This window comes from Bos grunniens, chromosome 18, assembly GCF_055505025.1.
Source record: "Bos grunniens cultivar Pamir isolate PY7600 chromosome 18, Bosgru_T2T1.0, whole genome shotgun sequence".
NCBI lineage: Eukaryota > Metazoa > Chordata > Mammalia > Artiodactyla > Bovidae > Bos > Bos grunniens.
Genome location: NC_141182.1, coordinates 34,432,214 through 34,455,564, shown reverse-complemented (window position 1 = coordinate 34,455,564; position 23,351 = coordinate 34,432,214). Strand labels below are relative to the sequence as shown.

Below are 23,351 nucleotides of genomic sequence, written 5' to 3'. Positions count from 1 at the left end.
CTCCAGCTTGTTTTCAGTGAGGACTGCTCCACCTATAGATGTGTGTTTGATGTATTCTTAGTGGGAGATGAGCTCAGTGTCCTTCTCTGCCATTTTCATCTCCTTCCAGGCACTTGCGCTTTAGTTATAGTTTCAAGTCCTAAAAAATCAGGTTATTTTTATTTTGCCCTTGACAATCTTATTCTTCTTTTAGTCTGGATTTATTGATAATCTATTTTTAATTTGAGGATAGTTGCTTTACCATCTTGTGTTGCCTGATAATATTTTGACACAGGGAAAGCAAGAACCACCTCCAGAGGTTTTAACCACTTTCTGCCAATGCCTCTTGCTTTCTATTTCCTCTCTGGGCAGAGACCCTGCAGAGTTGATTCTGTTTTTCCCTGTTCCTGAAATGCATAGAAATGTGACATGAAAAGGTCACTGTGAACAAACTGCAGCCTTTTGTTTTCCAGTCTCTGCTTTTCTTTTGGCCACTCTGGCTGGCTGTGTGGACAGTGGGTGCCACCCACACTTCTGGTCCCCCAAATCCTTGGGCCCCCCTCCAGCCTTGCCCTCCATACCAAAACGTTTGGCTACTCCTGTTGAATGAATGTTGAACGGTTATGTAAATAACCATTACGTCAACTTTAAGGTTTTCAAAATCCATTTAAGAAGAGATTTCTTTTCCAATCAGAGATGGTGGTTGAAATGGATAAGAAGACCATTCTAGAGAGAAGACAGGCCAGACAATGGAAACATTCTGTGGTGAGACGCCCAGCCACTTGTGACAACGTGTGCCTCCGCCTCACTTCTTGCCTCCCTTTGCCCCTGCTGCCCCCTTTGCCTTGGCTTCCTTTGGTTTTCCTGCCTCTTTTTTTTTCTCTGCATCCACTGGTTTTACTTCAGCCACTGGCTTTTCAGGCTCCTTTGGTGGTGGAGGAACCAGCACATTCCTTTTGATCTTCTTGCCTTTGAAGTGTTTCTTTTGAAGACAAACGTCGACTAAAGCAAAAAGGGCGGCCACACATAAAAAGACCTGGGAAACAAAAGAATCCTCGTTACTTGGGGGCTTTTCCTTCCAAATGTCAGAGTTCCTTCCTGGCTTCCATGATCAGTCGCTGAGGCTTAACCCTCCCCTCAACCCCTCACGCTGCCAGATCCCAGATAGACTTCCGGTTTGCCCCGCTATCCGCCACTCGCTGGCTTCAGCTTCCTCAGCTGAGCCCCATCCCTTCTGTCGGTCACCTCAGCGCATTTTCTTTTTCTCTGCAGACCCGGCCTGGGTGGGGCCCTTTGCTCTGGGGTCCGCAGGCTGCTTTGAAGAGGAAACCATTAGCTAGGTGGGCTCCCTGGACATCATCTTTATTTAAATGGCTTTTCCACGAGAAACACCAACTTTACTTTCAGACTTTGCTTGGATGGCAAAATTTTGTGAAAACAGGGTCTTTTCCTTCGGGGAAAATAACTGTTCTCCCGAAGTGCTGATTTCTGAGCAAATAAACAGCCCAATGTTCAAGACTCACCACAGCGGCAAGGTAGTTCGTTGGCACTGTTTGCCGACTTCTGAGAGCAAAGACCGCGGCCCCCACGAGGAAACCACAGCAAAACAGGTCGTTGAGAAGATCCTGAAAGCATGGGAGAGATAAGTCAGCTCTCAACAGGGCTGAGGCCCCTTCAACACCTGCTGGTCTAGCTTCCGCCAAGGGGAATGGTTTTTAAAATGGCCGCGCTTCCGCCAAAGGGAATCGTTTCCAAACTTCTGCCACATCTAAAATGTGTGTGTGTTAGTCGCCCAGTGGTATCCGACTCTGAGACCCCATGGACTATAGGCCACCAGGCTCCTCTGTCCATGGGATTTCCCAGGCAAGAGTACTACAGTGGATTGCCATGCCCTTCTCCAGGGGATCTTCCTGATCCAGGGATCGAACCCACATCATCCCCTGCATTGTAGATGGTCCCTTGCATTGCAGGCAGAGTCTTTACCACCTGAGCCACCAGGGTCAGATGATATAGGAAGGTATATAGGAAGATGAATGTATAGTGGGTTAGGGGGACATATCTGTACTTCAACAGCTGGACTCTGAGTTGCTGGACTCTGAGTTGAGACACAAAGTCCAGGATGCTTAACTGCCATTATGAGCTGCCTTGGCTGCTATCCTGTGAAATCACACATTTGGTGGCTATGTTTTTAGCTATGCTTTTCCCCACTTCCAATGCTCACTTAAATAAATTTGCAACACACGACGTCTTTCTACTCTCCGGGCCAGTGCCTCTTTCTGAATAAAGGGTGGGCTGGGTTGCTCACAGGAGGTTCTGTTGGACTGTGATCCTGCGGCTGGAAGCCTGGCAGCGACGTCTTCACCCTCTGCCCACTCCTTCCCTGAGCCTTTGTAAGGCCAGATCACTTCCTCATCATCCACCCTCCTTCCCATCCCTTGTGGCTGCAGTCCTGCCCTTGCTCCATATCTGTTTCCATGACCCTATCCTGACAAGGTCCAGATGTTGCCAGTTTGAGCAAAAGGGCTGCCTCCTATGCTGTCTTCCCCTCAAGTACCACCCACTGTGGCTCCCTGGCACAGCCAGATTTAACTCAGAGTTGGCCGAACCAGGGCCACAGCAAGTTGGCTTTCTCCCCCATCACTCCTGAGGCCCAGAGCTTGTGCGTCCTTTTAACCCTGTGGGCAGTGGCTGACCCTGCAGAGTTGGGCAGTGCCATCTTTCCCCTTGATTTCTCTGATGCCATTTTCTGTGGGTTGTCCTTCCCTGGCCACCTTGTCTCAGGCCTTTTTTTCCCCTCTTCAATGTTGTGGATTTTAATACATTGCAAACATACAGAAAATTATAGAACAGCCCAACCCTGCTCCCACCTCCACCGGCCATGATCCACTGAGATTAAACAGATGTTAATGTCTTGCAGTATTTGCCTCATGGCCCTCAAAACAAAAAGAAAAAAAAACAAACCCTAAGCAAAAAAGCTTTGTGGGATGAGCCAGTCTCACCATTCCATACCTGTCCCTGCGTTTTGCATGACTTCCAAGTCTATGGGTAGTCTTCCCAGATGTATAGCAGTATTTTCCTCTCTATTCAGCTCAGTTCAGTTCAGTGACTCAGTCGTATAGCGACTCCATGGACTGCAGCATGCCAGGCCTCCCTGTCCATCACCAACTCATGGAGCTTACCCAGACTCATATCCATTGAGTCGGTGATGCCATCCAACCATCTCATCCTCTGTTGCCCCCTTCTCCTGCCCCCAACCCTTCCCAGCATCAGGGTCTTTTCAAATGAGTCAGCTCTTTGCATCAGGTGGCCAAAGTTTTGGAGTTTCAGCTTCAACATCAGTCCTTCCAATGAACATTCAGGACTGATCTCCTTTAGGATGGACTGGTTGGATCTCCTTGCAGTCCAAGGGATTCTTAAGAGTCTTCTCCAACACCACTGTTCAAAAGCATCAACTCTTCAGCACTCAGCTTTCTTTATAGTCCAACTCTCACATCCATACATGACTACTGGAAAAACCATAGCCTTGACTAGATGGACCTTTGTTGACAAAGTAATGTCTCTGCTTTTTAAAATGCTGTCTAGGTTGGTCATAACTTTACTTCCAAGGAGTAAGCGTCTTTTAATTTCTTGGCTGCAGTCACCATCTGCAGTGATTTTGGAGCCCAGAAAAATAAAGTCTGACACTGTTTCCTCTGTTTCCCCATCTAGTTGCCATGAAGTAATGGGACCGATGCCATGATCTTAGTTTTCTGAATGTTGAGCTTTAAGCCAACTTTTTCACTCTCCTCTTTGACTTTCATCAAGAGGCTCTTTGCTGCTGCTGCTAAGTCGCTTCAGTCGTGTCTGACTCTGTGCGACCCCATAGATGGCAGCCCACCACGCTCCCCCGTCCCTGGGATTCTCCAGGCTCGAACACTGGAGTGGGTTGCCATTTCCTTCTCCAATACATGAAAGTGAAAAGTGAAAGTGAAAGTGAAGTCGTGTCCGACTCTTAGCGACCTCCATCCATGGGATTTTCCAGGCAAGAGTGCTGGAGTGGGGTGCCATTGCCTTCTCCGAAGAGGTTCTTTAGTTCTTCACTTTCTGCCATAAGGGTGGTGTCATCTGCATATCTGAGGTTATTGATATTTCTCCCGGCAATCTTGATTCCAGCTTGTGCTTCATCCAGCCCAGCGTTTCTCATGATGTACTCTGCATATAAGCTAAATAAGCAGGGTGACAATATACAGCCTTGACGTATTCATTTTCCTATTTGGAACCAGTCTGTTGTTCCATGTCCAGTTCTAACTGTTGCTTCCTGACCTGCATACAGATTTCTCAGGAAGCAGGTCAAGTGGTCTCGTATTCCCATCTCTTGAAGAATTTTCCACAGTTTGTTGTGATCCACACAGTTAAAGGCTTTGGCATAGTCAATAAAGCAGAAATAGATGTTTTTCTGGAACTCTCTTACTTTTCAGATGATCCAGCAGATGTTGGCAATTTGATCTCTGGTTCCTCTGCCTTTTCTAAATCCATCTTGAACATCTGGAAGTTCACAGTTCATGTATTGGTGAAACCTGGCTTGGAGAATTTTGAGCATTGCTTTACTAGCGTGTGAGATGAGTACAATTGTGCGGTAGTTTGAGCATTCTTTGGCATTGCCTTTCTTTGGGATTGGAATGAAAACTGACCTTTTCCAGTCCTGTGGCCACTGCTGAGGTTTCCAAATTTGCTGGCATATTGAGTGCAGCACTTTCATAGCATCATCTTTTAGGGTTTGAAATAGCTCAACTGGAACTCCATCATCTCCACTAGCTTTGTTCATAGTGATGCTTCCTAAGGCCCACTTGACTTCATATTCCAGGATGTCTGGCCCTAGGTGAGGGATCACACCATCGTGAATATCTGGGTCATGAAGATCTTTTTTGTACAGTTCTTCTGTGTATTCTCGCCACCTCTTCTTAATATCTTCTGCTTCTGTTAGATCCATACCATTTCTGTCCTTTATTGAGCCCATTTTGCATGAAATGTTCCCTTGGTATCTCTAATTTTCTTAAAGAGATCTCTAGTCTTTCCCATTCTATTGTTTTCCTCTATTTCTTTGTACTGATCACTGAGGAAGGCTTTCTTATCTCTCTATGCTATTCTTTGGAACTCTACATTCAAATGGGTATATCTTTCCTTTTCTCCTTTGTTTTTCACTTCTCTTCTTTTCATAGCTATTTGTAAGGCCTCCTCAGACAGCCATTTTGCTTTTTTGCATTTCTTTTTCTTGGGGAGGGTCTTGATTCCTTGTCTCCTGTACAATGTCACCAACCTTTGTTCAGAGTTCATCACTCTGTCTATCAGATCTAGTCCCTTAAATCTATTTCCCACTTCCACTGTATAATCATAAGGGATTTGAATAGATCATACCTGAATGGTCTAGTGGTTTTCCCTTCTTTTTTCAATGTAAATCTGCATTTGGCAATAAGGAGTTCATGATCTGAGCCACAGTCAGCTCCCAGCCTTGTTTTGCTGACTGTATAGAGCTTCTCCATCTTTGGCTGCAAAAAATATAATCAATCTGATTTCACTGTTGACCATCTGGCGCAGTCCATGTGTAGTCTTATCTTGTGTTTTTGGAAGAGGGTGTTTGCTATGACCAGCACGTTCTCTTGGCAAAACTCTATTACTTTGGCCCTGCTCATTCTGTACTCCAAGGCTAAATTTGCCTGTTACTCCAGGTGTTTCTTGACTTCCTACTTTTGCATTCCAGTCCCCTATAATGAAAAAGATATCTTTTTTGGGTGTTAGTTCTAAAAGGTCTTGTAGGTCTTCATATACCCATTCAACTTCAGCTTCTTCAGCATTACTGGTCGGGCATAGACTTGGATTACCATCATATTATATATTCATAAAAAATATATAGTATTTTGTGTTTCAAATTTCAATAAAAGATGTATCTTATAGCATGTCCTTTTTAAACTGAATTTTTGAGATTTACCCATCTTGAGAAATAGATGAGATTGAGATGAATGAGGCTGAATTCATTAATTTTAGCTAATGTATGAATAAACCAAACTAGAGACATTAGGGTACTTCTGCCTTTTGCTGCTGCTGCTTAGTTGCTTCAGTCGTGTCCAACTCTGTGCGACCCCATAGATGGAAGCCCACGAGGCTCCCCCATCCCTGGGATTCTCCAGGCAAGAACACTGGAGTGGGTTGCCATTTCCTTCTCCAATGCATGAAAGTGAAAAGTGAAAGTGAAGACGCTCAGTCGTATCCGACTCCCAGCGACCCCATGGATTGCAGTCTACCAGGCTCCTCCATCCATGGGATTTTCCAGGCAAGAGTACTGGAGTGGGTTGCCATTGCCTTCATATGCCTGCAGTGAACACTTTTGTCTGTGCCTCTGATGAACATTTTTTCCTTGTTGAGGTGCTGTGAAGCTTTTCTCTAAAAGACCTGTGTCAGTGTTCACTTATGCCCACAAACATATAGGGGTTCCTGTTTCCCATGTCCTTGCCAAGGCCTAGGATTACCAGTCTTATTTTTCTTTGCCCATCTGATGAGTTGAAATGGTACCCTGTTGTTTTACCTTTCAGATCGCTGGTTACCAATGAAGTGTTTTTAAAAACTTGTTTTAGACATTGGAGTTTCCTGTCTATTCATATCCCTTGCCCCATTTTTCTATGGGCTTATTTTTAAATTTTTATGATGTCCTCTTTTGTAAAAGTTTTAATTTTAATGATATACATGTTTTTTCTCTTTTTCTCATGGTCCCAAGTGCGTGTGTGTTCAGTCGTGTTGTGTCCAACTCTTTGTGATCCCTTGGACTGCAGCCTGCCAGGCTCCTCTGTCCATGGGATTTCCCAGGCAAGAATGAACATTTATTAAATACTCCATTCAGCTGTGTTATGCCACCTGTGTCATATGCAAAGCTGCCATATGTATATAGGTATATTTCTGGGTTCTCTCTCTCTCTCTTTTTAATACCTGTATTAGTCTGCTCATGTTGCCATATAACAAAATGCCACAGACTGGGTGGCTTAAGCATCAGACATTTATTTTCCTACAGTTCCAGAGGCTAGAAGTCTATGATCAAAGTGCTAGCAAAGTCAGTTTCTGGTGAGGACTCTTCCTGGTTTGCAGATGGCTGCCTTTTCACCATTTTCTCAGGTGGCCTTTCTGTGGTGGGCAAGGTAGGGGTGGAGAGGAAGTGGGAAGAGGGCAGGGGAGAGGAAGGGAAAGAAACAAGGTCTTGGTTATCTTTTCTTATAGGGACACTAATCCTATCAGATCAGGATTCCATGCTTAGGATCTCATTTAACCTATTTTTTAAAAATAGTTTTATACTTTGCCAACAAAAGTCCGTCTAGTCAAGGCTATGGTTTTTCCAGTGGTCATGTATGGATGTGAGAGTTGGACTGTGAAGAAGGCTGAGCGCTGAAGAATTGATGCTTTTGAACTGTGGTGTTGGAGAAGACTCTTGAGAGTCCCTTGGACTGCAAGGAGGTCCAACCAGTCCATCCTAAAGGAGATCAGTCCTGGGTGTTCATTGGAAGGACTGATGTTAAAGCTGAAACTCCAGTACTTTGGCCACCTCATGCGAAGAGTTGACTCATTTGAAAAGACCCTGATGCTGGGAAGGATTGGGGGCAGGAGGAGAAGGGGACAACAGAGGATGAGATGGCTGGATGGCATCACCGACTCGATGGATGTGAGTTTGAGTGAACTCCGGGAGTTGGTGATGGACAGGGAGGCCTGGCGTGCTGTGATTCATGGGGTCACAAAGAGTCGGACATGACTGAGCAACTGAACTGACTGACATTTATTTTTGGCTCTGCTGAGTCTTCATTGCTGCGTGGGCTTTTCTCTAGCTGCAGTGAGTGGGGGCTACTCTCCCTAGTTGTGATGCGTGGGCTTTCATTGTGATGGCTTCTCTTGTTGTGGAGCTCTAGGGCACGTGGGCTTCAGTAGTTGCAGCACGTGGACTCAGTAATTGTGGCTCGTGGACTCTAGAGCACAGGATCAATAGTTCTTGTGCACAGGTTTATTTGCTCTGCAGCATATGGGATCTTCCCAGACCAGGGATCAAACCTGGGTCTCCTGTATTGGCAGGCAGATTCTTTACCACTGAGCCACCAGGGAAGCCCCTCATTTAATCTTAATTACCACTCTGAAGGCCCCATCTGCAAGTATAGGCACATTGAGGATTAGGATTTTAGCATTAGAATTTTTGGGGTACACATACATTCAATCCATTACAATTTGGTTAGTCTTTTTGTCAACCCCTGAGCTAGTACCAAAGCTTTACTCCAATATCTCCTTGGGTGGGTCCATCCTTGTAATTCTCTTTATTCTTCCATAAGAATCATCTTGAAAAGTTCCACAAACAACCTCTGTTAGGCTGAAATTTCATTTAATGTGGACACTGCTTTGGAATGAAATTGACATCTTTATGAGAGTAACTCTTCACATCTGTGACTGTGGTATATTTCTTCTCTTACTTAGATTTTTTTTTGTTATGTCCAGTAACAAAATGTTGTTATCTCCACATGAAGTTTTACAGTCTTTGAACGGGTTTATTATTCTCAGACACCCATAGTTTCTGTTACTGCTTTAAATGCTTTCTTTGAAAAACCACATTTTCTCATTATTTGTTGCTGGTATTCAGGAACACTATTTGTTTCCGATTACCTTGTGGAACTCAATCAGTTCTAGTAATTTGAGTCTCTTGGATTTTCAGTGTCTTCTTATTTAAGTCGCTTCAGTCCTGTCCGACTCTGTGTGACCCCATAGACGGCAGCCCACCAGGCTCCCCTGTCTCTGGGATTCTTCAGGCAAGAACACTGGAGTGGGTTGCCATTTCCTTCTCCAATGCATGAAAGTGAAAAGTGAAAGTCGCTTGGTCGTGCCAATTCTTAGCGACCCCATGGACTGCAGCCTTCCAGGCTCCTCCGTCCATGGGATTTTCCAAGCAAGAGTACTGGAATGGGGTGCCATTGCCTTCTCCTGGATTTTCAGTGTAGAGAATCATATTATCAGTGAGTAATGCTAGTTTTTTTATCCTTCCCAATCCATATACCATTTGTTCTTCTTGTCATATTGTACTAAGATCTTCAGCACAATGTTGAATAGAAGTGGGGATAGTAGGCATCTCTAAGGAAATGCTTCTAAGGTTTCACCATGAAATACAACGTTCATTTTAGGCTTGGGTAGGTATTTATTATTAAGTTAAGGAAGTTCCCCTTTTTTCCTGGTTTACTAAGTGGCTTTCAAAAAGTAGTGTTGAATATTACTCAATAATTTTTCTGCAGCTTATGAGATGATTAAATGGTTTTCTCCTTTAAATCAAAGATGGTGAATTATGTTAACAGAACTTTGAGATGAAACCACCTTTATATTCCTGGCAGATGCCCTGCTTGGTCATGATGTCATGGTGCACTACTTGCTTATGTATTGCTTGATTTAGTTTGCTAGTGTTTTATTGAGAATTTTTATTGCTATACTCAAATAATATATGCCTATAGTTTACTTTCTTTATCATGTCTGGTTTTAAGATCAAAGCCTTACCAGATGGTACAATATATTATAAACCTCCCCCCCCCCCCCATTTTTTAAAGAGAAAAAAGGGACAGACCAGTGGAACTGAATATGAAGTCTAAAAATCAACTGCATATGGGATTAAAAAAATTTATTTTTGGCTACATGTGGCATACAGGATCTTAGTTCTCTGACAAGATCAAAACCATGCACCCTGCAGTGGAAGCATGGATTCTTAACCACTGGACCACCAAAGGAGTCCCTCATGTGGGATTTTAGCATCTAACAAAAATGCCATTTCAAATCAGCAGAGGGGCAAGTTGTACTGTTCAATAAATGAATAAACTGAGTGACAGGGTGAAATAGTTGGCAAGCCATCAGGATACCAAGCTGGAGCCATGGTTCACACCATCTGCCAAACGATTCCACATAAATCAAAAGATTTAATAAGTGCCAGATGAAAACAGGGGTGAATTGCTTTATGACCTATTTTTCTATTTCTTTTTGAGTCAATTTTTGTACACTGTGGTGACCCAAGGACCAAAGAGCATCTGCTTGGTTTTATCTAAAACCAAGGAGGGTCTTGGAACGCAGGAACGGAAAAACCAGACTCTTATCGTCCTTCCCTCCCCCATGTTGTAACTATTAATGGATTTCAGGTCCTCCTGAGCAGTGTAACCTGTCTCCCCTCCTATCCCACACATGGAGAAGGTATTTACCTTACTCTTACTCCACCAGTATACGTGCCTCATCCAATCAGCAAATGACCCACAAGACCCCTATCCCACTCCTGGTACCCTGGGTATAAAAGTGGACTAAAGATTCCTGTTCAATGTCGGTTCTCCCTTGAGCTGGTCCACTGTTCTAACAGCATCTCCCACTCTAATAAATTTTTTTAAAATCTTTTATTTATTTTTTAAATATAAATTTATTTACTTTAATTGGAGGCTAATTACTTTACAATATGGTATTGGTTTTGCCATACATCAACATGAATCCCCCACAGGTGTACACGTGATCTCCATCCTGAACCCCCCTCCCACCTCCCTCCCCATTCCCTCTCATTCTGTCTCATGTCTGGAAATTCTTTTCCAACCCGCACCTGGACCATGACATACATCATATATTTTCTGAGAAATTAACTCTATATTCCAATTTATTGGCATAAAGGTTCATATTTTCCCTACGATCTTTAAAACCTCTTCTTTATACTAATATTTTTCTTTGTCCTCTTTTTTTCTTGAGGTTTATGGTTTATCTCCTTTATTAGTCTTTTCAAAGAAATAGATTTTGGTTTTATTAGTCCTCACTAATAATAGGACCTTTGTTTCCTATTTCATTAATTTTAGCTCTTTGACACTGCCTTCATAATTCTTTTTTGGTTTGTCTTGTCACATATAGATATGTGAATTGTTAATTTTCATTGTTCTTTTCTCAGTATATAGACTTGAATTTGGATTGCTTAACTGCATTCTACAGATACTATTTGCTAATACTACATGTAACTAAATCCCTATGTGTTTGGGGAAAACCATTAAATTTCCCCCAAATACATAAAGATTTAAATTTTACTGATTTATTTCTAATTATATTGCATTGAAGTTAGAGAATGTGGTCTATATCATATCAGTTCCTTGTTATTTGTTTATTTTTGCATTGTGGTGTCATTGAGGATAACTTTTGTGATTGTTCCAAGTACGCCTGAAAGAATGTATAGCCTGTTACTCTGGGGTGTAGGGTTCTATATGTCCTATTGATATATATAGCAGTGGATCAAGCTATCAATTACTGAAGGAGACATGTTAAAATCTCCCACTATGGTTATAATTAAGTTCATTTTTGTCTTTTATATTTAGGGAGCTATATTGTTAGGTATACGGGCTTTCCCAGTGGCTCAGTGCTAAAGACAGAAGACAACGTCTCAACGCAGAACACAATGCAAAAGATGGTGTGGGTTTGATCCCTGGGTTGGAAAGATCCCTTGCAGGAGGAAATGGCAACCTCCTCCAGTATTCTTGCCAGAAAAATCCCATGGACAGAGGAGTCTGGTGGGCTTACAGTCCATAGGGTCACGGAGTCAGATATGACTGAGTGAGCACACAGGCATTGTTAGGTACATACAAGTTCAGAATTGCTATATGTAGTGATCCTCTTGACATACTTAGTTTTTAAAACATAAAATTTGTTTACTACAATGGTAAAGTTACATTAGCTTTTTTTTAGTTAGTATTTTCCTCTAATTTTTTTCTATCTCTTACAACCTTTCTCCACATGCCTTGTTGTGATGTAAAAAATCTATTCTTAGGGTCCTTTCTCTTTTAAATGAATGATATAGTCCATTTATATTTGCCATCATTTATGATATATTTGGATGCACGTCCACCATTTTATTTTTTTCTATTTAACATATAATACACATTCCAAATTCACTGCAGATGGTGACTGCAGCCATGAAATTAAAAGACGCTTACTCCTTGGAAGGAAAGTTATGACCAACCTAGATAGCATATTCAAAAGCAGAGACATTACTTTGCCAACAAAGGTCCGTCTAGCAAAGGCTATGGTTTTTCCAGTGGTCATGTATGGATGTGAGAGCTGGACTGTGAAGAAAGCTGAGCGCCGAAGAATTGATGCTTTTGAACTGTGGTGTTGGAGAACTCTTAAGAGTCCCTTGGACTGCAAGGAGATACAACCAGTCCATTCTAAAGGAGATCAGCCCTGGGATTTCTTTGGAAGGAATGATGCTAAAGCTGAAACTCCAGTACTTTGGCCACCTCATGCAAAGTGCTGACTCACTGGAAAAGACCCTGATGCTGGGAGGGATCGGGGGCAGGAGGAGAAGGAGATGACAGAGGATGAAATGGCTAGATGGCATCACCGACTTGATGGACATGAGTTTGAGTGAACTCTGGGAGTTGATGATGGACAGGGAGGCCTGGCGTGCTGTGGTTAATGAGGTTGCAAAGAGTCAGACACGACTGAGCAACTGAACTGAACTGAACACATTCCTTTTTATTTTCCCCTTTTTACCTTCTATTGAGTCATGTCCCTCGATTCTCTTTTTACCCTTTCGTTTCAACAGGTTGGATGTTATATATCCCGGGATTCTGCAGCTTCTCTGGTGGCTCAAATGGTAAAGAATCTGACCTGCAATGTAGGAGACCCAGGTTCTCTCCCTGAGTCAGGGAAAATCCCCTGGAGAAGGGAATGGCTATCCACTCCAGTATTCTTGCCTGGGAAATCCCATAGACAGAGGAACCTGGAAGGCTACAGTCCATGGGGTTGCAAAGAGTCGGACACTACTGAAGCGACTTAACACACACATACACATATATCCTGGAATTCTATTCTTTAGCAAAATAATATTATGTTTTAATATGTTAATGGAGAAGGCAATGGCACCCCACTCCAGTACTCTGGCCTGGAAAATCCCATGGACGGAGGAGCCTGGTAGGCTGCAGTCCATGGGGTCGCTAGGAGTCGGACATGACTGAGCAACTTCACTTCACTTTCCACTTTCATGCACTGGAGAGGGAAATGGCAGCCTACTCCAGTGTTCTTGCCTGGAGAATCCCAGGGATGGGGAGCCTGGTGGGCTGCCGTCTATGGGGTCACACAGAGTCGGACACGACTGAAGTGACTTAGCATAGCAATATGTTAATATTAATATTATTACCAAGTCTACCGCTACTCCCAATAAAGGACTTTCGTTTATCATCTGCCACCACTATAGACTTACATGTTATTGTGTTGCTGCTACTTTAGATCCACCTTGGTTTAGTGTTCTCTCCGATAAAGCTATTAATAAGTTCTTAAAAACCAAGCAACCTTGGTCAAAATGTTTAAAGTCAATCCACAAGCTTACTAGGTTATTTGTTTACTGTTCCTTTTTTACACTGCAAACATTTCTTTTGGGTGTAATTTCATTCTTCCTGAAGTTTTTTACTAGATCCTTCAGTGAGGGTCAATGAAAGGGAAACATTTTTTCCTCATTCTAATTGTGTCTTTTACTCTTTTCACCTCAGTCTCTTAAAGAAATTATTCCATTGCTTTTTGGCCACTTTGTTGCTGTTGAAAAATATGAAGTTAGTCTAATAGTTTGAGCTGTCTTTTTTAAGGTAAATTGTCTTTTCTGTTGGTTTGATTTGCTTTTTTCTTTGCCTCTGATGATCAGCTGTGCCTCTATGACATGTCTAGGTATGGCTTTATTTTTATTTATTCTTCTTGGTCCCTCTTTGAGAATTCATGTCTCTCATTAAATCTAATATTAATATGCCACTCAGTTTTTTTTTGGTTATTCTTTTCATAGAGTATCCTTTTCCATTTTCACTTTCAACCTATTTGTATATTTGGATTTAAAGGAATTCTCCTGTGATCCTCATATAGTAGAATTACATTTTTTTTTAATATAATCTATTCTGATAATCTTTACTTTTCAACTGAAGAGTTTAATCTATGAACACTTAAAGTAATTCAGTTCAGTTCAGTTGCTCAGTCATGTCTGACTCTTTGCGACCCCATGAATCACAGCACGCCAGGCCTCCCTGTCCATCACCAACTCCTGGAGTTCACCCAGACTCACATCCATCGAGTCAGTGATGCCATCCAGCCATCTCATCCTCTGTCGTCCCCTTCTCCTCCTGCCCCCAATCCTTCCCAGCATCAGGGTCTTTTCCAATGAGTCAACTCTTCGCATGAGGTGGCCAAAGTATTGGAGTTTCAGCCTCAGCATCAGTCCTTCCAATGAACACCCAGGACTGGTCTCCTTTAGGATGGACTGGTTGGATCTCCTTGCAGTCCAAGGGACTCTCAAGAGTTACTGATGACTTATTTCTGTAATTTTGCTATTTATTCTCTATATTTCATATTTCTTTGTTCCTCAGTGTCTCCATTATTGCTTTATTTTGTATTTACTTTTTTGAAATGTGCCAATTTTATTCTCTTATTTCCTTTATGTCTATATATTTTAGTTAATTTCTTAGTGGTCACCTTGGGATTATTATTGGTATCTTAAATTTATAACAATCTCATTTGCATTGATACCAGCTGAGCTTCAGTAGTACACAGAAACTCATTATTATTGTCACAAATTGTATCTTTATACATTGTGGTCCATTAACATAGATTTAAATGGTTTTATGCATTTGTCTTTCAAATCATATCAGAAAAGAAAGAAGAGTTACAAACCCAAAATACAAGAATACTGGCTTTTATATTTCCTATGTAGTTACCTTTACTGGTGTTATTTTATGGCTTCAAATTATTGTCTGGTGTCCTTTCATTTTGGCCTGAAGCATTTCTTGTAGAGCAGGTATATCAGCAACAAATTCCATCAATTTTTGTTTACATGGGAATATCATCATTTCTCCTTCATTTTTATTTATTTTTAAAGGTTCTCCTTCATTTCTGAATGGTAATTTTTGAAGGGCAACTTCAAATTTGAAGGTTATTGTATTCATTTCTTGAGGTTGCAAAAACAGAGTACTACTACCTGCATGGGTTAGAACAACATAAATTTAATGTTTCAGCTGTGGAAGCCAGAAATCTGAAATAGGTATGCAGGGCCCTGCTTCCTCTAAAGATGCTTGAGTAATTATCTGTTTTGGGCTTCTCCTCCAGCTTCTTGTAGCTTGAGGCATTCCTTGTCTTGTCTTGTCTTCCTATCTTCTTCCTGTGTCTCTTCACATTGTCTTCTTTCTGTTTATATCTGTATCTGTGTCCAAGTTCCTCCCTTTTACAAAGACACTAGTCATATTGGATTAGGTCCACTCTGATAACCTCATCTTTATTTGACCATCGGCAAGGACCTTATTTCCAAATAAGGTCATGTTCACAGGAACTGGGAGTTAAGACATCACCATATTTGGGGGGTACATAATTCAACCCATTACAGACAGCACATTTAAAAGATGGAATTTTTGGTGGATAGTTTTTTTTTTTCTTCCCCCCTTTAGGACTGTAAATACATCATTCCACTCCCTCAGGTCTCCATGGTGTCTGATGAGAAATTAGTTGTTAATCTTATTAAGGCTCCCTTGTACAAGATGAGTTACTTCTCTCATAACTTTCAAGACTTTCTCCTGTCTTCATCTTTAGACAGTTTGATTATAATGTGTCTCAGAGTGGATCACTTTGAGTTTATCCTACTTGGCTCCTTTTGGATGCATAGATTCCTATCTTTTACCAAATTTGGAAAGATTTTGGCATTATTTCTTTGAATATTCTTTCTGTCCCTTTCTCTCGTTTTTCCCCTTTTGGGACTCTGCCTATGTTAGTATGCTTGATGGTGTCCCATGGGTCTGTTAGACTCTGTTCATTTTTTCTTCATTCTTTTTTCTGTTTCTCAAACTGAATGGTCTCAATTGACCTGTCTTCAGGCTCACTGATTCATTCTTCTGCCTGTTCAAATCTGCTGTTTAAAAAGCTCTAGTGAATTTTTCACTTCAGTTATATTAGTTTTCAGCTCCAGAATTTCTATCTGGTTTCTTTTTAAGCTTCTCTTTACTGACATTATATATTTGGTTCATGATTGTTCTCTTGGTTTCCTTTAGTTCCTTGAGCATTTTAAAGACATTTAAAGTCTTTGTCTAGTAAGACCAATATCTAGGTTTCTTCAGCAGCAGTCTCTATTAATATATATATATATTTTCTGTGAATGGGCCAAACTTTTTTTGCATGCCTTATAATTCTTTGAAAACTGTGCATTTTGAATATAATAATATAGTTACTCTGGAAACCATATTGCCTCTAGAGTTTGTTGCTGCTGTTTGTTGTGAGTTAAAAGTCATTTGTATGTTTAATGTTTTTTCCTAAACTATGTTTTAAAAGATTGTATTCTTTCTCTTGTGTGGCCACCAATGTCTTTGTCTTTCATCAGCTTAATAATCAGGAGATTATTTGATGGGTATTTCCTTAAATATTGGAAACAAACAAGTCTTTGCAAATTGGCTTTATATTAGGGCACTCCTTCAATACCTCTCCAAGCTGTTTAGATCTCTTAGTTTTTACTTGCTGCTTGTGTAGAGCCTAAAGGTCAGGCAAAGACGAAAGCTTAGTTCTTTTTTTTTTTCCTGGGCATGTGCTGTCCTAGATTACCTGGTAGAGGTGGAGGCTTTTCAAAGCTCTTATTTCTCCCATTCGTCTCCTTCCCAAACTTCTGATCTGTCTACTTCTTGGAAAACCTTGCCCCAGGTTTATATTAGTACATATGCCTTTAAATGCTATTAACAAATGTTATCTAGGAGGCTGCTTCAGCCTTGAGAAAACTCTGAGGCAGGTGACACAAAGGCAAATCCCTGGCCAGTCCTTCAGGGAGCCACCAGATAGGTCAAGCACACAACTTAATTCTTTGGGAACAAGATTTGTATTGTTTCCTCTGCCACCAGCAAGGAATATGGTCAGGAATGTGGGCTATCTTCATGTCCACTGACAAGCTGGGGATTGAGGGATGGCAGGCAGGTTAAGTTATAAGGCTACAAAATTCTCTTACCCAAATTCAATAACTTCTTTCTCCATTAAGCATTTTGTTTTTAATTAGATTTCAGAGCTCTGAAAAAGTTGATTCTGACAGTTTTTGAAAGCCTAATCATTGCTGTAGTGGAAGGACAGAGATTTGGAATTCCCTACTCTGTCCTTTTTTTTTTTTTTTGGCTGCACAGCATGTGGGATCTCAGGGGATTGAACCTGCACCCCCTGCATTGGAAGTGCAAAGTCAATCACTGGACTTCCAGGGAAAGTCCTACTCTGCCATTTTTAGTGATGTCACTCATTAAATCTGGAGGGGTCTCAGTTACTATCACTTTGAATATTCTCTATTCTCTTGTGTGTCTCCTTCTGGAATTCCTATTAGGTTTATGATGGACTTTCTCATTCCATATTCTATGTTTCAACTTCTCTCTTCATATTTTCCTCTCTTTATCCATCAGTAATATATTCTGGGTAATTTTCCCACATTCTTAGGCTCATTGCTTCCCCAGCTTTTGTCTAAATATTTTTTAACCAATTTATTGACATTTTTATTTCTATAACCATATGTTCAGGTTCTAGACATTATATCTTGTAATTTTTTAAAAATCTGTCTATTCTGACCTCTTAATATCTTATTCTTTTCTTCAGGCTTTTATTTATGTATTTATAATTTACTGCTGCTAAGTCGCTTCAGTCGTGTCCAACTCTGTGCGACCCCATAGACGGCAGCCCACTAGGCCCCGCCGTCCCTGGGATTCTCTAGGCAAGAACACTGGAGTGGGTTGCCATTTCCTCCTCCAATTCATGAAAGTGAAAAGTGAAAGTGAAGTCGCTCAGTCGGGTTCCGACTCTTAGCGACCCCATGGACTGCAGCCTACCAGGCTCCTCCGTCCATGGGATTTTCCAGGCAAGAGTACTGGAGTGGGGTGCCATTGCCTTCTATTTATAATTTAAATGTATTATAAATTATTTTCAGTTCTTTTATTATCTCATATTCTAAGGGTTCTAATCCTTCCATTTGTTATTTTTGCTGGTTCTTGATTCTTAGTCATGAGTTTTGTAGTTTTGAACTGTGAATTCATTTTTGATTGCCCCCCCCCCCCAACACACACCCTTTTCATTATAGGGGACTGGAATGCAAAAGTAGGAAATAAAGAAACACCTGGAGTAATAGGCAAATTTGGCCTTGGAGTACAGAATGAAGCAGGGCAAAGGTAATAGAGTTTTGCCAAGAGAAGGCACTGGTCATAGCAAACACCTTCTTCCAACAACACAAGATAAGACTCTACAAATAGACATCACCAGATGGCCAATACTGAAATCAGACTGATTATATTCTTTGCAGCCAAAGATGGAGAAGCTCTATACAGTCAGCAAAACAAGGCTGGGAGCTGACTGTGTCTCAGATCATGAACTCCTTATTGCCAAATTCAGACTGAAATTGAAGAAAGTAGGGAAAACCACTAGACCATTCAGGTATGACCTAAATCAAATCCCTTATGATTATACAGTGGAAGTGAGAAATGGATTTAAGTGACTAGACCTGATAGATAGAGTGCCCGATGAACTATGGACAGAGGTTCATGACATTGTACAGGAGACAGGGATCAAGACCCTCCCCAAGAAAAAGAAATGCAAAAAAGCAAAATGGCTGTCTGAGGAGGCCTTACAAACAGCTGTGAAAAGAAGAGAAGCGAAAAACAAAGGAGAAAAGGAAAGATATACCTATTTGAATGCAGAGTTCCAAAGAATAGCAAGGAGAGATAAGAAAGCCTTCCTCAGTGATCAGTACAAAGAAATAGAGGAAAACAATAGAATAGGAAAGACTAGAGATCTCTTTAAGAAACTTAGAGATACAATGGGAACATTTCATGCAAAATGGGCTCAATAAAGGACAGAAATGGTATGGATCTAACAGAAGATATTAAGAAGAGATGGCAAGAATACACAGAAGAACTGTACAAAAAAGATCTTCATGACCCAGATAATCACGATGGTGTGATCCCTTACCTAGAGCCAGACATCCTGGAATATGAAGTCAAGTGGGTCTTAGGAAGCATCACTATGAACAAAGCTAGTGGAGATGATGGAGTTCCAGTTGAGCTATTTCAAACCCTAAAAGATGATGCTATGAAAGTGCTGCACTCAATATGCCAGCAAATTTGGAAACCTCAGCAGTGGCCACAGGACTGGAAAAGGTCAGTTTTCATTCCAATCCCAAAGAAAGGCAATGCCAAAGAATGCTCAAACTACCGCACAATTGTACTCATCTCACACGCTAGTGAAGTAATGCTCAAAATTCTCCAAGCCAGGTTTCACCAATACATGAACTGTGAACTTCCAGATGTTCAAGATGGATTTAGAAAAGGCAGAGGAACCAGAGATCAAATTGCCAACATCTGCTGGATCATCTAAAAAGTAAGAGAGTTCCAGAAAAACATCTATTTCTGCTTTATTGACTATGCCAAAGCCTTTAACTGTGTGGATCACAACAAACTGTGGAAAATTCTTCAAGAGATGGGAATACGAGACCACTTGACCTGCTTCCTGAGAAATCTGTATGCAGGTCAGGAAGCAACAGTTAGAACTGGACATGGAACAACAGACTGGTTCCAAATAGGAAAATGAATACGTCAAGGCTGTATATTGTCACCCTGCTTATTTAGCTTATATGCAGAGTACATCATGAGAAACGCTGGGCTGGATGAAGCACAAGCTGGAATCAAGATTGCCGGGAGAAATATCAATAACCTCAGATATGCAGATGACACCACCCTTATGGCAGAAAGTGAAGAAGAACTAAAGAGCCTCTTGATGAGAGTGAAAGAGGACAGAGAAAAAGTTGGCTTAAAGCTCAACATTCAGAAAATGAAGATCATGGCATCCGGTCCCATCACTTCATGGCAACTAAATGGGGAAACAGAGGAAACAGTGGCTGACTTTATTTTCTTGGGCTCCAAAATCACTGCAGATGGTGATTGCAGCCAAGAAATTAAAAGATGTTTACTCCTTGGAAGGAAAGTTATGACCAACCTAGAGAACATTTTAAAAAGCAGAGACATTACTTTGCCAACAAAGGTCCATCTAGTCAAGGCTATGGTTTTTCCAGTAGTCATGTATGGATGTGAGAGTTGGACTATAAAGAAAGCTGAGCACTGAAGAATTGATGCTTTTGAACTGTGGTGTTGAAGAAGACTCTTGAGAGTCCCTTGGACTGCAAGGAGATCCAACCAGTTCATCCTAAAGGAGATCAGTCCTGAATATTCATTGGAAGGACTGATGTTGAAGCTGAAACTCCAATACTTTGGCCACCTGATGCAAAGAGCTGACTCATTTGAAAAGTCCCTGATGCTAGGAAAGATTGAAGGTGGGAGGAGAAGGGGATGACAGAGGATGAGATGGTTGGATGGCTTCACCGACTCAATGGACATGAGTTTAGGTAAGCTCCAGGAGTTGGTGATGGACAGGGAGGCCTGGCGTGTTGCAGTCCATGGAGTTACAAAGAGTCTGACATGACTGGGCGACTGAACTGAATGTAACCTGTCTTGTGAGATCTGTTTATGCTTTGATTATGATTTTGCACTTGTTTGTCAGGAATCCCATGGATTTCTTTAGAATACTATCAAATTGGGATTGATTTTTATGCCAGTTCCCAGGCACTGTGTTTTCTAAACTTCATGAAGGTTTCCAGGCTGAAGGCAGGAAAAACTTAAACCAAATGTATACAAAGGGCTTCCCAGGTGGTGCTAGTGGTAAAGAACTCACCTGCCAATGCCGGTGACATAAGAGACGAGGGTTCAATCCCTGGATCAGGAAGATCCCCTGGAGGGGGACATGGCAACTCACTCCAGTATTCTTGCCTGGAGAATCGCATAAACAAAGGAGCCTGGCAGGCTACAGTCCATAGGGTCACACAGAATCAGACATGACTGAAGTGCCTTAGCAGGTACACACACATACAAAGTGTAGGCTCAAGGTTCATATTTCTCAAGGTCTTTTTTGGTTTCTCCTCACTGAAAACTTAGGTAGAGATGAGTATGCTTTCTTGTTCCTCTGTGTAAGGAAAAGGTGTCTCCTCTGTCTTTTCCGTCAGGGTACAATCTTTGCAGGATACTGGCCTTATGTGGGATTCTTGGTTCTAAATCTCCACTTTGCCTAGGACCAAGGCCGCATCTCTTAACTTGAGAATATGTGAGAATCCATGTTCAGAGTTCCTGGGCTAACACTTCATGGGCCATCTCCACCCACACTGAAGCAGCTGATTAGATCCCTGCTCCTGTTTCCCATTTCTGGCATCTGTGTGTTTCCCCCTTTTTTTCCTTTTGCCAATTCAGCCATTCAGTTACATCAATAGTGTTTACATTTCCCCCCCTAATAGTTTTATGTAAGTACAGCAGGAGGATTTTCAGGGTTCAGTGATTTTTCATCTTGTGGGAACTACCAGTATCTTCTCAAGGACTTTGGCTGGAAATGTGTCCTCTGCTTATCCCTTTCCCAAGAGCCTTATATGGCCCTCTTTTCTTTTCTCCAGACCTGTGGGTCCCTGAACTCTAAAAACTTTTAATAAGTAGGCAGGACAGATTGCAGTTAGGGACTTGGACTCCACTGATAAAGCTGGGTTTGAATTCTTTTTCTGCCACTTACTACCTGAATTACCTGGGGGCAAGTTGCTTGGCCATTCTGAACCCATTTCGTGTATAAAGTGAGTGAAAACAGTGAGCATAGGACTCTAGAGACATGCTGTGATCGAGCAATGAACAAGGGACCTTGGGTTAGTTGGAAGTTAGGTAGGTAAGTTTTGTGATTACCCAATGGGCAAAGGTTCAACTCTGTGAGTCTTCGCATCAGGCACTTTATTTTTCCTCTTTAGGAACAATCTAATACAAGAGTATTACTGTCTTCATGTTACAGATGAAGAAACAGAGTCTGGGAGTGGTAACTTGCCCAGCTCAGTCCCATTCCAGTGAATGATTGCTTTGGGCTGAACATATTTCTGGGCTTAACATCCCTTTACAAGGATAGTCACTGGAGATCTGGTGGTACTTTAGAAGTGATTTTTCTTTTTAATTCTCATTTTATATGATTGATTTCTTTCTTGGATTTCAGGCAACAGGGTACCTTTGAAGTGATCTTTTCAGTCAAGTGTGCTGGCATAGGGGTTGGCAGGAACCACTGGTTGCTACACCCCCCTTGCTGCCAAGGAGAGCAAAGCTTCAGGAAAGCAGACTTCTTCCTTTGACCACCAGGTAGGGAAGGGGCCCTCCACCCTTAAGCTGAGCTTTTTGGAAGCCTTTTCTACCTAACTTCAGCTGCCCCTGCTCTGGCCCTGCCTGAAGGTGCTAAGCCCATGCCTGGAACACAATAAGAGAGATGAGGTGTATCTCTTTGTTCAGTCACTTTTCAAGTGCCAAGATACACGCGTGGATGTCACACCAGGCTCAGCCACTCCCCACCACCCCTCACTTACAGAAATGGGCCACAGGATGAAGGGCAGGTATCTCTGGATGGCGAAGGTGTAGATAATGAAGAAGAAGATGAAGATGGATATCTCCATGGTGATGATGAGTGTCAGGAGGGGGTGTACAGTGCTCCCCGTGAACATTACCAGCGAACCTATTAGGCAGGCCTGCCGGGAGACATGCCCTTTGAGCCATGGCAAAGGGCTCAGGCCACAGGAGCCCCAGGGAGCCAACTCCTTCTCCTTCCTCCCATCTTTGGACATCCCGCTCCCACCCAGGGATACAGGCCCAACTTACCAAGCTAATGAGCTTGACCTCAGCGTGCCCCACACTCCAGAACTCTTTATTGCTGTCCTTGAATTCCCACTTGTAACGGCGACACCCCTTCCTCGTTCCCACTTCGTCCTTGGGCTGCTCTGACTTTTTCTTGGGCTCCTCTGGGTCTTTCTCGCCCTTCTGCGGCGGTGGCGCTTCAGCTGCCGGTTCCCCGGGTTTGCCCTTTTTATCAGCCATCTGACCGTGAAGTTCTCAGGTTCTCACGGCCTGCCCAACTTCTCCTGCCGTCCCTGGCCAGGCTCGGCCTTTGTGTGAGCCAGATGCCCACCGACCTACTTAGAGGCCGCGCTCAGCCAACTGCCAGGGAGGAGGAACGAAAAGCCAACGCCTGGCACCCTCCTGGCACGCGCCTGGTCTCGCCACGCGAGTCCCCTCCACCCGCCCCTGGCCCCCGGCCCCCGGCCCCCGCCCTCCGGCGGGCGGGACCAGCCAGGAGCACCGCGCGCATCTCCGGGCACCGCTAGCATCTCCATCTCCCGGCCGCCCACCCCTTGCGAGGAAGCCGCCGCCCCAACTCCGGCTCAGGTGGTGGTGGTAGTTCAGCTGCCGCGCTGAACTCCCCTCGCAACTTCGACCTCGCGAGGCCTCTGGAGGCGGCCCAGG

General features: G+C 42.6%; 1 protein-coding gene across 1 annotated transcript; it reads right to left on the bottom strand.

The window, feature by feature from the left end:
- Window positions 1-625: 625 nt before the first annotated feature.
- Window positions 626-23,106, bottom strand: CMTM2 (CKLF like MARVEL transmembrane domain containing 2). The gene is made up of 5 exons (XM_086350998.1): window positions 22,710-23,106; window positions 22,421-22,579; window positions 20,719-20,775; window positions 1,503-1,604; window positions 626-1,015 (listed from the first exon to the last, which is right to left on the bottom strand). Exons 1-5 carry the CDS (start codon window positions 22,923-22,925, stop codon window positions 785-787), a joined length of 765 nt encoding a protein of 254 aa, XP_086207124.1. The 5' UTR covers window positions 22,926-23,106; the 3' UTR covers window positions 626-784.
- Between the last annotated feature and the right edge of the window lie 245 nt (window positions 23,107-23,351).

Coding starts and splice junctions, on each gene's coding strand:
- CMTM2 (XM_086350998.1), bottom strand. CDS start 22,925: ATGGCTGATAAAAAGGGCAAACCCGGGGAACCGGCAGCTGAAGCGCCA. Junction 20,776..22,420: donor TCATCCTGTGGCCCATTTCT/GTAAGTGAGGGG, acceptor GTCCCCCTCCAG/GGGATCTTCCTGATCCAGGG. Junction 1,605..20,718: donor TATGTCACCGGCATTGGCAG/GTGAGTTCTTTA, acceptor CCATGCTTTCAG/GATCTTCTCAACGACCTGTT.